The sequence below is a fragment of the Geotrypetes seraphini genome, chromosome 5, assembly GCF_902459505.1.
Source record: "Geotrypetes seraphini chromosome 5, aGeoSer1.1, whole genome shotgun sequence".
NCBI classification, from domain to species: Eukaryota; Metazoa; Chordata; class Amphibia; order Gymnophiona; family Dermophiidae; genus Geotrypetes; species Geotrypetes seraphini.
The window spans coordinates 252,471,997-252,486,668 of NC_047088.1; the positions used below are offsets into that span (position 1 = coordinate 252,471,997).

The following is a 14,672-nucleotide window of genomic DNA, read 5'->3' on the forward strand; positions in this document are numbered from 1 at the left end:
TTTGAATCCTAGAACGGTGGATTCAATAATAACCTCCTCTGGGAGAGCATTCCAGGCGTCCACCACTCTCTGCGTGAAGCAGAACTTCCTGACATTTGTCCTGGTCTTGTCCCCTCTCAGCTTCAGTCCATGTCACACTTGACAAGGTAAATAATTTATTTTCCTGCTCTATTTTGTCGATGCCTTTCAGTATTTTGAAAGTTTCAATCATGTCCCCTCACAGTTTGCTCTTCTCAAGGGAGAACAGTCCCAGTTTCTTGAGTCGTTCCTCGTATTCCAAGTTCTCCATACCAGTAATTAGCTTCGTTGCTCGTCTCTGCACCCTTTCCAGCATTTTTATATCCTTCTTTAGGTTGGGAGACCAATGTTGGTCGCAGTATTCCAAGTGTGGTCTGACCATTGCTCTATAAAGCGGTATTATAACTCTCTCCGACCTACTCGTGATTCCCTTCTTTATCATGCTTAACATTCTGTTTGCTTCCTTGCCGCTGCCATGTGGAATTCCTAAAGAGCAGCACCATTCCAAGTGAAATCCCTAAAGAGTAGCAACATTCCATGTGGAATCCCTAAAGAGTAGCATAACAACATTCTAAGTGGAATCCCCAAAGAGCAGCAACATTCCAAGTGGAATCCCTAAAGAGCAGCAACATTCCAAGTGGAATCCCTAAAGAGCAGCAACATTCCAAGTGGAATCCCTAAAGAGCAGCAACATTCCAAATGGAATCCCTAAAGAGTAGCACCATTCCAAGTAGAATCCCTAAAGAGCAGCACAATTTCAAGTGGAATCCCTAAAGAGCAGCACCATTCCAAGTGGAATCCCTAAAGAGTAGCAGCATTCCATGTGGAATCCCTAAAGAGTAGCATAACAACATTTCAAGTGAAATCCCTAAAGAGTAGCACCATTCTAAGTGGAATCCCTAAAGAGCAGCACAATTTCAAGTGGAATCCCTAAAGAGCAGCACCATTCCAAGTGGAATCCCTAAAGAGTAGCAACATTCCATGTGGAATCCCTAAAGAGTAGCATAACAACATTCCAAGTGAAATCCCTAAAGAGTAGCACCATTCCAAGTGGAATCCCTAAAGAGCAGCACAATTTCAAGTGGAATCCCTAAAGAGCAGCACCATTCCAAGTGGAATCCCTAAAGAGCAGCACCATTCCAAGTGGAATCCCTAAAGAGTATCAACATTCCATGTGGAATCCCTAAAGCAGGGGTGTCAAAGTCCCTCCTCGAGGGCTGCAATCCAGTCGGGTTTTCAGGATTTCCCCAATGAATATGCATGGAATCTATTTGCATGCACTGTTTTCATTGAATGCTAATAGATCTCATGAATATTCATTGGAGAAATTCTGAAAACCCGACTGGATTGCAGCCCTCGAGGAGGGACTTTGACACCCCTGCCCTAAAGAGTAGCATAACAACATTCCAAGTGGAATCCCTAAAGAGTAGCACCATTCCAAGTAGAATCCCTAAAGAGCAGCACAATTTCAAGTGGAATCCTTAAAGAGCAGCACCATTCCAAGTGGAATCCCTAAAGAGTAGCAGCATTCCATGTGGAATCCCTAAAGAGTAGCATAACAACATTTCAAGTGAAATCCCTAAAGAGTAGCACCATTCCAAGTGGAATCCCTAAAGAGCAGCACAATTTCAAGTGGAATCCCTAAAGAGCAGCACCATTCCAAGTGGAATCCCTAAAGAGTAGCAACATTCCATGTGGAATCCCTAAAGAGTAGCATAACAACATTCCAAGTGAAATCCCTAAAGAGTAGCACCATTCCAAGTGGAATCCCTAAAGAGCAGCACAATTTCAAGTGGAATCCCTAAAGAGCAGCACCATTCCAAGTGGAATCCCTAAAGAGCAGCACCATTCCAAGTGGAATCCCTAAAGAGTATCAACATTCCATGTGGAATCCCTAAAGCAGGGGTGTCAAAGTCCCTCCTCGAGGGCTGCAATCCAGTCGGGTTTTCAGGATTTCCCCAATGAATATGCATGGAATCTATTTGCATGCACTGTTTTCATTGAATGCTAATAGATCTCATGAATATTCATTGGAGAAATTCTGAAAACCCGACTGGATTGCAGCCCTCGAGGAGGGACTTTGACACCCCTGCCCTAAAGAGTAGCATAACAACATTCCAAGTGGAATCCCTAAAGAGTAGCACCATTCCAAGTAGAATCCCTAAAGAGCAGCACAATTTCAAGTGGAATCCCTAAAGAGCAGCACCATTCCAAGTGGAATCCCTAAAGAGTAGCAGCATTCCATGTGGAATCCCTAAAGAGTAGCATAACAACATTTCAAGTGAAATCCCTAAAGAGTAGCACCATTCTAAGTGGAATCCCTAAAGAGCAGCACAATTTCAAGTGGAATCCCTAAAGAGCAGCACAATTTCAAGTGGAATCCCTAAAGAGCAGCACCATTCCAAGTGGAATCCCTAAAGAGTAGCAACATTCCATGTGGAATCCCTAAAGAGTAGCATAACAACATTCCAAGTGAAATCCCTAAAGAGTAGCACCATTCCAAGTGGAATCCCTAAAGAGCAGCACAATTTCAAGTGGAATCCCTAAAGAGCAGCACCATTCCAAGTGGAATCCCTAAAGAGCAGCACCATTCCAAGTGGAATCCCTAAAGAGTATCAACATTCCATGTGGAATCCCTAAAGCAGGGGTGTCAAAGTCCCTCCTCGAGGGCTGCAATCCAGTCGGGTTTTCAGGATTTCCCCAATGAATATGCATGGAATCTATTTGCATGCACTGTTTTCATTGAATGCTAATAGATCTCATGAATATTCATTGGAGAAATTCTGAAAACCCGACTGGATTGCAGCCCTCGAGGAGGGACTTTGACACCCCTGCCCTAAAGAGTAGCATAACAACATTCCAAGTGGAATCCCTAAAGAGTAGCACCATTCCAAGTAGAATCCCTAAAGAGCAGCACAATTTCAAGTGGAATCCCTAAAGAGCAGCACCATTCCAAGTGGAATCCCTAAAGAGTAGCAGCATTCCATGTGGAATCCCTAAAGAGTAGCATAACAACATTTCAAGTGAAATCCCTAAAGAGTAGCACCATTCTAAGTGGAATCCCTAAAGAGCAGCACAATTTCAAGTGGAATCCCTAAAGAGTAGCATAACAACATTCCAAGTGAAATCCCTAAAGAGTAGCACCATTCCAAGTGGAATCCCTAAAGAGCAGCACCATTCCAAGTGGAATCCCTAAAGAGCAGCACCATTCCAAGTGGAATCCCTAAAGAGTATCAACATTCCATGTGGAATCCCTAAAGAGTAGCATAACAACATTCCAAGTGGAATCCCTAAAGAGCCGCACCATTCCAAGTGGAATCCCTAAAGAGTAGCAACATTCCAAGTGGAATCCCTAAAGAGTCGATGTCCATGCGTGCACAGAGACCCTCTAGATGTGGCCTGGAGCTTTTGGAAGGAGACACAAGGATTGGCTGGGGCTGGGGTGGGGCCACATGGCCTCTTTTTCTTTAAAGAGGAAATCTGGTAACCCCACACCTACTTATGTCATGCCCAGCTCCTTTCCACACCTGTCTTAAGCAGCTAATGCAGGAATTTTCCTGTGCTGACTGCTTTTTAATACAGCCGATATTAGCGCAGACTCGTGATAGTTCCTCCACAGTAAAAACCCACATTAACTGCTTATGCAGCATAGAAAAAAGGACCCCTAAACATCTTCCTGACTCAAGATTGACAAAATATTTATGTGCCATCTACTTCCATTTTTAAAGACCGTGGGCTCCTTTTACTAAGGTGCGCTAGCGTTTTTAGCGCCCGCAGGAAATTACCGCGCGCCAAACCCGCGCTACGCTTCTAGACCCAACGCCAGCTCAATGCTGGCGTTAAGGTCTAGCGGGCGGGGGCAATTTAGCGCGCGCGACTCCGCGCTTTAAAGCCCTAACGCAGCTTTGTAAAAGGAGCCCTGTGTTTTGGAAATAAACACAGTCTGCCCTAAATTAATTATAAATAAACTTAAAAATTCTCTGTGTATTTATTTCAAAGAACATATATCCTCCTTCCGAAGATCAGCTTGGCTTACGATCTAAGTCGCTCTAACTTCACTAACGTAACTATAAAAAGGGCCTTGTTTTTCCAGACGATTTTCTTTCCAACAACTTTGAAACCAAAGAGCCTAACATTTATCCTTAGCAGAAAATGCTAGAAAATCTGAAAGCAAAAAAACGTACAGAACATATCTCCAGTGAGCCCCCCAAATATACATTTTCAGATTTGGGGGATTATGTTCTTACCTTTAAACTAACCAAAAAAAAAACCCAAAAAACCCAGATCTGCTCAGGCAAGCGAGATCCTTAAATTACAGCAATTAGAAGGGTTAACAAAGAGTCTGAAAAATCCCAGCACAAGACTTTCACTCCCAGATTCTCTCTTACGCCCTTGGGAACCTCAGGTTGCCTTGTGAGAAAAATAGGGGGCTCTATCTTCAGCTCCTGGGCCTCTACGGTAGCTGGTTTGCCATAGGCAGACTGCAGAACTTTGCGTGGAAAGACACAGATTCTCAATCCTCTTATCTTCCTCCCAAGTAGGGTTACCGGACATCCAGATTTCCCGGCACTTTGTCCAGGCTTTGAAAAGCCTCGCCAAATCATGTCAAGCAGGGAGGAAATCCGCACATGCGCGGATTTCCTCCCTGTCCGACCAGAGTAGGCAGCGAGGGGAGGGACTGGGGGCGGGGTTAGGGCGTTACAAGGCGGAGATGGGCGCAACTGGGCGAGCCTTGGGGGAACGGGTCTAGGATTTCGGATATTCCGCTTGTAAAATCTGGCAACCCTACTCCCAAGCGAAGATACTGCTAAAAGCCGCATGAAATCTAGCCTGCATTTCATCCATGCCTTTTCCAAGTTTATTAAAATTTGATATACAGTACTCCCCCGATATTCGCGGGGGTTCCATTCCAGGAACCCCCACGAAACTCGAAAAACCGCAAATACGGTTTTTCAAGGGGGAGCCTGAAGAGGGCAGCAGGAGAGCAGCCGGAGCGCCGCGAGTGCAGGAAATCACTCGCGTTACGCTCCGACCGCCTCTTCCTGCACTAAGTCAGGCCTTATCCAATCAGGAGCTGTGTGTCAAAGCAACTCCTGATTGGATAAGGCACGACTTAGTGCAGGAAGAGGCGGTCAGAGTGTACCGCGAGTGATTTCCTGCACTCGTGGTGCTCCGGCTGCTCTCTCCCGCTGCCCTCTCCTTGTCGGCGGTTCACGGTCGGAAAATACCGTGAATGACCGGGACTTCGAACCATCGACCGTGAACGACCGGGGGAACACTGTACTGCCTTAAAAATTGTCAAAGCAGTATACATTACATAAAAAAAAAATAAAACTGGGAGAATATTATTAATAACTTGGGTAGATACATGACAGACCGAGACATAAGGGAAAAAGGATGGAACTACAATCGTTTATAGGAAAAAGAAAAGGATAGCGCAATAGGGGAGGGAAACTATGCTCTTCCTTAATTATTTTTTGGGCAGTAGTCAATGATCTGGGTCGGACGGGAAGACATAAGTTATATGCGCCCTTGAACAGGAAGGTTTTTAAATTTGTCAATGTTTTCTTCATCTCTTAAGCAGGCTGGTAATGAATTCCAGTGCTCAGGTGCACTCGCAGAGAAAATACGTTTGCAGATTGTATCGTAGAATAGGCGTCTTATAGAAGGAGATATGTAAAAGGTGCCGACTATTAGATCTTACGTTTTTTGATGAACAGCAATAAGGGACAAGTAATCTGTCCATGAAATTCGGTGTCTCTCAAATTCAGCCCAATTGCATTCGCTGTGAAATGTCGCCCATTTCCGTTCACGAATACAAACGGGTCCTTTTATCAAGCTGCGGTAGGGGTTTAATGCGCGTAATACCGCACGTTAAACCGCCTGCCGCGCTAGCCGCTAACGCCTGCTTTGAGCAGGTGTTAGTTTTTTAGCCGGCCGCGGGATGAAATTGATAAAAGGACCCCAAAGCATCCGAGTGGAAAATGCCAGAGAAAGCTTGCTATGCAATGTTTGCACTTTTGGTGAGGGGGTGGGGGAGTTCTTCAACTTTCTACAGAGATGCCATGTGGGCTAGGGTCACCATATGGCTCCAGAAAAAGGAGGACGGATTGAGACATCCGGGTTTTACTTCCATTGGCTTCAACGGAAGTAAAGCCCAGATGTCTCTATCTGTCCTCCGCAGTTACGGAATATTTTGCCTTCTTTTCTCAGAGGAGAACGAATTCTTGAGAGATTCAAGAGCTCCCCTGAAGTCTTTCCTATACAAAGCTGGGTGTCAGGTCAAAAGTGCGCCGGGACAAAGGCGCGCGCAGACAACTGAGCGAAATGCGGAGGCATGCGCCGAAGAAAATGACTATTTTAAAGGGCTCCGACGGGGGGTATGGGGGGAGAACCCCCCACTTTACTTTATACAGATCGTGCCGCGTTGTGGGGGGTTTGGGGGTTGTAACCCCCCACGTTTTACTGAAAACTTCACTTTTTCCCTAAAAAACAGGGAAACAGTTAAGTTTCAAGTAAAAGGAGGGCGGTTACAACCCCCCAAGCTCCCCCAATGCCGCCGCGATCTGTATTAAGTAAAGTGAGGGAGGTTCCCCAACAAAACCCCCCGTTGGAGCCTCTAAAAACACTCTTTTTCTTCGGCGCACGCTTCCGTCTTACGCTCAGTTGTCGGCGCGTGCCTTTGTCTTCGGCGGTTTTGTCTATGAACCCAAAGATGCCTTTGAAAACTAAATGAATAACGTTTTTTTCTAAAGAAACATAAATTACAGGAGGCTCTAGACATTTCTCCTGTTAACCTATACCTGTTTCTTTCCAATAATTAATGTAGTTCTACCCCTGACCCTTTTTGTATCATGTTGGTCCTTATTTGATCTTGTCTATGTTCTTAATTTGTAATACCGTATCCCTGTTTTTTAAAAATAAACATCGCTTAGAAGTATTATAAGCGATATTATCAAATTTTAAATAAACCTGACGCCTAGAAGTAAAACCCGGATGCCTCAATCCGTCCTCCTTTTTCTGGAGCCATATGGTAACCCTACACGGGGCCCAGTTCCAGGCTGGAGATTTTGGGACCATCCTGGATTTCCAACCATTTCATCTTGGTGCATTATGGGACCCGCAGTGCTGATTTCAGCAGGCAGAGGATCAGGCACTACAAATTCCACACTGCTTTGCGGTGTATGTTCAAAACCCTCGACTGGCCCCCAAAAAGTCTTCAGTCTGGAAGTGGATAACTCGGCATCTCTGTTTCTAGAACCGTCCGTTGTTTGAGAGAATTTATACTTCTCAAGTTTTCCTATGCAACTCTTGTAAATTTTACATCTTTCGATAGCTATCTATGTAGATTTGTAGATGCTCTGGACAATTGTAGATGCTCTGGACAATTCTGAAATAGTATATTTTAATATTACTATTTGGCTTCCATTCATTTTTTTTTTTTTTTCAATTTGTTATATACTATGCATAACAAAATTCAAGTACATCAAAATATCAAGAAAAATAACATTTAAAAAAAACATTATCACTGACCTAGTCCACATCATTGGGGCTGTCGAGTACCTTAACATAAGCAAATCAAGGTACTGAAGAAATTGTTAATTGAACCATTACAAACAAACAAATATTTATTTATTTAGTCATTTATTTAGTCCGTCCTCTCAAAGGAGCCCTGAACGGATTACAGGAGTACATTTATAGTATGGGTAGGACAAATTATAGTGAGATATAAAGACTTTACAGCATTTACAGTATGGACAAAGGGTTTTAGATAACAGCAGTTTCAGAATAGACATAACATGTAGACTTACAAATACAGACTTAGTGGACATAGGGGGGTTTAAATTGCAGCATTTTCAGTGTAGATATACTTGCAGGTGAAATAGCTTTCCTTTTCAGGTGGGTGCATTTTTGTTGTCAGAGAATATGGTAGTAATTCAGGTTATTTTTGCGGTGGCATGCAAGTTTTAGCGAGATTCCGTATGGTATATTAATAATAATAATAATAATAATAACTTTATTTTTCTATACCGCCATAGTCAGTCGACTTCTAGGCGGTTCACATCAAGAGAAGGCTGGACATTCAGCGAATTACAAATGCATGAGGGGAATGTTACAGGAGAAAAGGGTTTTAGGGGGAGGGAAAGTAAGGGGGGGTGAAAGGGGGAGGGAAAGTGAGAGGGGTAGTAATTGCCTGAAGAATTGCTTAGAGGTTTGAAGGGGGAAAAAGCGTAGAGAGCGTGGAATGGTCTGTTTAGGTGATGAATTTGTCAAACAGAGTGGTTTTGATAGATTTTCGGAATGCATGGTAGGTTTGTCTGGTTTTATTTATGTAGTTTCCCAGCCAGGATTGTTGTCTGTTAGCTTGGAACATGAAGGTTCTGTCAAGGTAGGATTTGTATTTGCAGCCAGTAATATTAGGATAGGCGAAGATGTTTTTTTTCTGGTTGTTCGTGTGGGGTTGTGTAGAGTGAAGTGTGTTTGCAGGTAGGAAGGTGCTAGGCCCCAGATTTGCTTGAAGCAGATGCATGCAAATTTGAACTGAATTCGCGCTTCCATTGGTAGCCAGTGCAGTTTTTTGTAATATGGGCTGATGTGGTCTTGCTTTCGCATTCTGAAGATTAAGCGAACTGCAGTGTTTTGTACTAATCTCAGTTTTTTTAATTGTTTTTTTGTGGGATACCCAGGTAGACGATGTTACAGTAGTCCAGGGTGGATAGGATCAACGATTGCACCAGTAACCTGAAGGATGTAGTATTTTTTAATAGTCCTTATCTTCCATATAATATAAAAGCATTTCTTCAATGTTAAGTTTGTGTGGTCAGCCATGGTCAAGTGTGTGTTGAGTGTGACACCCAGAATTTGTATGGTTTTGGAAATCGGATATTCATGGCTGTTTATTTTTAATGATGTTCTCATTATTTTGTCGTTGGGGCTTGTTATGAAGACTTTTGTTTTCTCTGTATTTAGTTTCAGTTTGAAGTTGGTGGTCCATTTTTAGATTTCTCTCATTAGGTGGTGTCTTTGGGATTCCATCCATCCGGGGTGTAGACGTGGGTCTTCAAGGAGCCAGGGTTGTAAAGAGGAAGGTTTTCATGGCTTTTCTGAAGTTCCAAAAACTGTCTACAGGCCTAATTTTTTTTAATGTCACTTATTATCATCAACCACTGTATTCGTTTCTGAAACTTTCTTAAGCAAAGATTTATCTTTTAGGAAATTCTCTAACTGAGATGGATCCACAAATATGTATTTTGCCATTTCCATACGATATCAAACATTTACATGAAAATCTAAGGAGGAAGCCAGCTTCTATCGCCAAAACAAAAGGCTTAAGTTGTAGGAACTGTTTCCTCCGTCTATCTGGCAATATCAGGAAATAGTCTCAATTTCTGACTACAAAACAAAGTTTGTTTTTCTAATTCTGTCTTAAATATTACCAACAAAGTAGCATGTTTACTTATTATATCTTTTAGAACAGGGGTGGCCACACTTTTTTGGCTTGCGAAACTCAAAGCACACTGTACGCAGAGAAAATGTTAATTATCATTTGTATTCGGGGTTTTTATCAGAGGTCAAGGGAGATGACTTTAAAATATGCAATGTCACCTCAGGAACAACTATACAAAAATAGACAAATATACCCCCTCCCTTTTTACCAAACCGCAATAGCGGTTTTTAGCGCAGGGAGATGCACTGAATGCCCTACGCTGCTCTCAATGCTCATGGGCTCCCTGTGCTAAAAAACGCTATTGCGGTTTAGTAAAAGGGGGCCATAGTGCAAAATATAGACAGCAGATATAAATGATCAAAATGGACACATTTTGATCACTAAATTGAAAAAACATTTTTCTTACCTTTTTGTCTGGTGATTTCATGAGTCTCTGGTTGCACTTTCTTCTTCTTCTGTAAAGCCAATATTTCTTTCTTTCTCTCTACCCCTGCCTGCCTGTCTTTCTTTCTCTCTCCCCCTAGCCCCTCCTTCTTTCTTTCTGCCTTTCTTTCTCCCCCTGGCCCCACTCTTTCTTTCTGCCTTTCTTTCTCTCTCCCCCTGCCCCCCCAAAGCCATCGTGCCGATTTCTCCACTTCCCCAATTATTTCCCTACCCCCAAGCCACCAAAGCGATATCTCCCTGCTGCTTCCCCGAGCCAGGCTTGGTGTGTACAAGCGCTGGGCCCACAAGACTTCACTTCTGACGTCAATTCTAACGTCAGGGAGGAAGTTCCAGGCCAGCCAGCCAGCGATTGGCTGGCGCAGAACTTCCTCTCCGATGTCAGAATTGACGTCGGAGGTGAAGTTTTGTAAGTCCGGCGCTTGTACGCGCCAGGCCTGGCTTGGGGAAGCAGCAGGGAGAAAAAGATTGTAAACATAGAAACATAGAACATGACAGCAGAAAAGGGCCACGGCCCATCTAGTCTGCCCACACTAATGGCCCACCCCCTAACTACCTCCATGAAGAGATCCCACATGCCAATCCCATCTTTTCTTAAAATCTGGCACGCTGCTGGCCTCAAATACCTGTTGTGGAAGATTATTCCAGCGATCAACCACCCTTTCGGTGAAGAAATATTTACTGGTGTCGCCATGAAATTTCCCACCCATGATTTTCAACGGATGCCCTCTTGTTGCCATGGGTCCTTTAAGGAAAAAGAGATCCTCTTCCACCTCGATACGGCCTATTACATATTTGAACGTCTCGATCATGTCTCCCCTCTCTCTGCGTTCCTCGAGTGAGTACAACTGCAACTTACCTAGTCGTTCCTCATATGGGAGATCCTTGAGACCTGAGACCATCCTGGTGGCCATTCGCTGAACCGACTCAACTCTCCGCACATCTTTTTGATAATGCGACTCGCGTTGCCTTTGCGATCTACTGGTCGATCACGATCGACCATTTGGACACCCCTGTTTTAGAAGATTCCAAAAATTGAGAAATATTTAGACTATCCGGGGAAACTAATTGATCAGTTTCTCCTTCAACTGCAACAGCTTTGGAGCTCCTGGGGATATAATAAAGATGATCAGGTGTAAACGATTCCACTTGGGCATATTGCAAAACATACACCTCCTCAAGAGCCCCAAACTGCTGCTCGCACCAGTGCCGGCTCTTCTTCTGCTGTCACTTCCCTAGGCGCAAGTCTAGGAAGTGACGTCGGAGGAAGAGCTGATGGCGCGAGCAGCAGGCTGGGGTTGCCGCTCACGCCGCAAATTTTAAAGAGGTGCAAGGGATGGAGCGCTTGCAGCAGCTGGGCTGGGTGGAGAGGAGGGCGGGTGCGCGAGGTGGACCACCCCTCCCCTTCCTACGCCACAGTTAGTGTGTTTGGCAAGCTAGTCCTGGTGTAGAATGAGTGTACACTTCTCCCTTCGTATTCGCTGTGTTAGGGGATTAACAGACCCACGAATACAGGAAAACCGCGAGTAACTTTTTCATATGTTATTCGCGGTTTTCTACTAAAAACCTCTGTGAATATGGTGAAACCGCGAATAACATGGTGGGAGACCTGGCCTGTTCCTGAAGGAGAGGCAAAACACGGTGAAGAAAGTGCCGGGAATCGGCGATTTTCTCTGTAAATGCTTGGAATCAGCAATTTCTCTGTGCAAGCTGATGTAATTTGGGGGGAGGAGCCAGCAAGCTAAAATCCGCGAATAATCAAAACCGCGATTGCTGAAACCGCGAATACGGAGGGAGAAGTGTATAGGTAATCGCCCTATTTATTTCAGAGTTGGGTGAAGAGCCAGGCTTTCACCTGCTTCCTGAGTTAGACGTGGCCCCTCTGGGAGTAAATTCCAGGACGTGGGGATTACTGGCAAGTGTCACTTTATTTATTTATTTATTTTTAAAATTTCTATACCGTTTTTTTCCCCCAAACGGTTTACAAAAAGCTACCTACATAAAATATTAAAAAATCAGAAGAAAATAAAAACAAAAACAGACAGATTCAATCCTTAATAAGGTCAGTTGCTGAAAGAAATGTGGCTTCAAATAGCTGTGCTTTTAACATTTTCTTGAACGAGTTCCTGTCTCTACATTTTTGAATTTGACCAACAAGGTTATTCCACAACTTAACTCCTGTACAAGTAAAAGTCATGGCATTCGTTTCCATATATTTAGGATAAGCCTTTCGGAGCACAATGATCTTAATGGTTGATACCCACACATCAAACTCTTGAAAAATTCAGGGTTCGTACCTTATAGAAATTGGTGACATAACATAATTGCTTTGTATTGAATTCTAAATACAACTGGCAGCTAATGCAATTGTCGGAGATATGGAGTGATAGGCTCATGTCTTGGTGTTCCAGTTATCAATCTAGCTGCGACATTCTAAACCACCTGCAATGCCCTGCACCTGGTCAAAATTTCTTTTGATGAAGGTACAGATAGTGATGCTCCTTGGGTTCATAGTCTAAAGCGCGCGAGGACAAAGGCGCACCGACAACCGAGCGCGGACAACTGAGCGCAGGACTTCATCGCGCCGAAGAAAAACCGTATTTTAAAGGGTTCTGACAGGGGGTGTTGGTGGGGAACCCCTCCCACTTTACTTAATAGAGATCGCGCTGGCGTTGTGGGGGGTTTGGGGGGATGTAACCCCCTCATTGTACTGGAAACTTAACTTTTTCCCTGTTTTTTAGGGAAAAAGTTAAGTTTTCAGTATAATATGGGGGGTTACACCCCCCACACACCCCAACATGGCAGCGTGAGGGAGCGCGATCCCTATTAAGTAGAGTGGGGGGGTTCCCCCCCACACACCTCCATCAGAGCCCTTTAAAATATGGGTTTTCTTTGGCGCGATTAAGCCCTGCGCTCAGTTGTCTGCGCTCGATTGTTGGCGCGCCTTTTTCCTCGCACGCTTTTGACCCGTCACCGCTCCTTGAGAGGACCTCAGAGGTCTCAAAGGTGTTTCTTAAAGTTTCTCACACACATAAACACAGCACAGGAGACGATAACCAATGGAACTGGAAAGGAACTCTTTATTCAGTTAGCACCATTAGACTCGACACGAATCGTGTTTCGGCCCAAGGCCTGTATCAGGAGTCGAAAAGCTTGTGAATGTTCCAAGCCGTTTTGATTTCCAATACCGGCATTTGCCACTACCACGCTCATTTATCTGCTTTATCGTTTACTCCACGAAAACAACAACGGAGGAGACCAGATGGTGCTCAATCCTTTTTGTTATCAAACAGACTCGACACGATCATGTTTCGGCCCAAGAGGGCCTGCCTCAGGAGTCTTGGTGTTGATTGATAAAACCAAAGATGTGTCACTCCAAATGTCCAAGTAAAGCAATGAAAACACTGAAAACCCCCCTAAGAATAATGGCTGGCAACGATTACAGCGAACACCGCATGAAAATGAAACAGAAATGCATAAAGAGAATGACCAAAACATCGGCTTGTATTGGGAACATTTTTGGAACATTCACAAGCTTTTCGACTCCTGATACAGGCCTTGGGCCGAAACACAACTCATGTTGAGTCTAATTGTGGTACTGAATAAAAAGTTCTTATCCGATTCCATTGGTTACTGTTCCCTGTTTTTGTGTGCTTTATTTGTGTGGAGGATTTTTTTTCTGACCCATGTTATCTGAGGACCTCTTTTAATGGCCACATGGCAACAACAATACAGTATTAGCATATGACCATTAATACAAAAAGTGCAAAAAGGCTGTTTTTTTAAGGCTGTGGTAAAAATGGCCTTAGCACACGGACAAATCCTGTGCAAAGGCATGCTAAAGCCATGTTTTACTGCAGCTTCAAAAAACAACCCCTTTATTTTCTTTTGGCAATATCAGGATATCTTTGTTCAGGTATTTTTTGAACTTTAACACTTTTGAAATGAATAAGCATTTTCTTCCAAGCTAGCAGCTCAAGACCATTTAAATCCTAGTACATATTTTTTATTTATTTATTTTTAAAATTTCTATACCGTTTAAAAGCTAAACGGTTTACATGATTTTACATCCATAAAATTGTAAAAAACATAATTAGACAAACAAATAATCCTCAGTGGAGTGTGCGTTGGTTTTACCTATTTGATATTTGAGCATCTTCATTTCCTTTGCTTTCAGGTTGAGCTGGGACATGAGTTTGTGAGATGGAAACCTCGGCTCCAGCGTCGGCCACTGAGAGGAAGGAGGCGAGGAACGTGATTCTGGAGGGACATGGCTTTTCCGAAGTTGGGAAGAAGCCTCTACCCTTGGTCAGAGGAGGTACTGTATACGTTACACTGTTTTTGTTGGCTCGTTGATCTGAAAAGATTTTGTTGGGGAATGTTTCTGAATCAGTTCGTGCATGCCGTGATGATGGGTGCTTACAGGTTAGATAGCAAATTGCTTACACGGCCATAATGAACAGGGAGAAAAGTCACACCATTCATTACTGACACTGGGTACCACATTTAGCTACAATCGTCATTCAACATATGTTCCAGCTGATAATTTCCACATTTACAAATTCCTTTTCTGTCTTTCTGAATAAGATTTTTATTGCTTTTTAAAATTTTTTTAATTGATTTTCCAGCGAGACACAAATATATAACATATATTATAATAATAATAATAATAACTTTATTTTTGTGTACCGCCATACCCCGAAGAGTTCTAGGCGGTTCACATTAGTTAGACAGAGATTACAAGTGGTTACAAATCAAATTGATC

At 43.4% G+C, this 14,672-nt stretch overlaps 1 protein-coding gene across 1 annotated transcript in view; it reads left to right on the forward strand.

Annotated features, from left to right (window-relative positions):
- Positions 1-14,672, forward strand: part of GLI2 (GLI family zinc finger 2) — a 519,949-nt gene that overhangs the window by 89,458 nt on the left and 415,819 nt on the right. The window contains exon 2 of the mRNA XM_033946106.1: positions 14,085-14,225. Coding sequence (XP_033801997.1) covers positions 14,111-14,225 — 115 coding nt within the window. The 5' untranslated portion in view covers positions 14,085-14,110. The remainder of the gene's footprint in view (positions 1-14,084; positions 14,226-14,672) is intronic.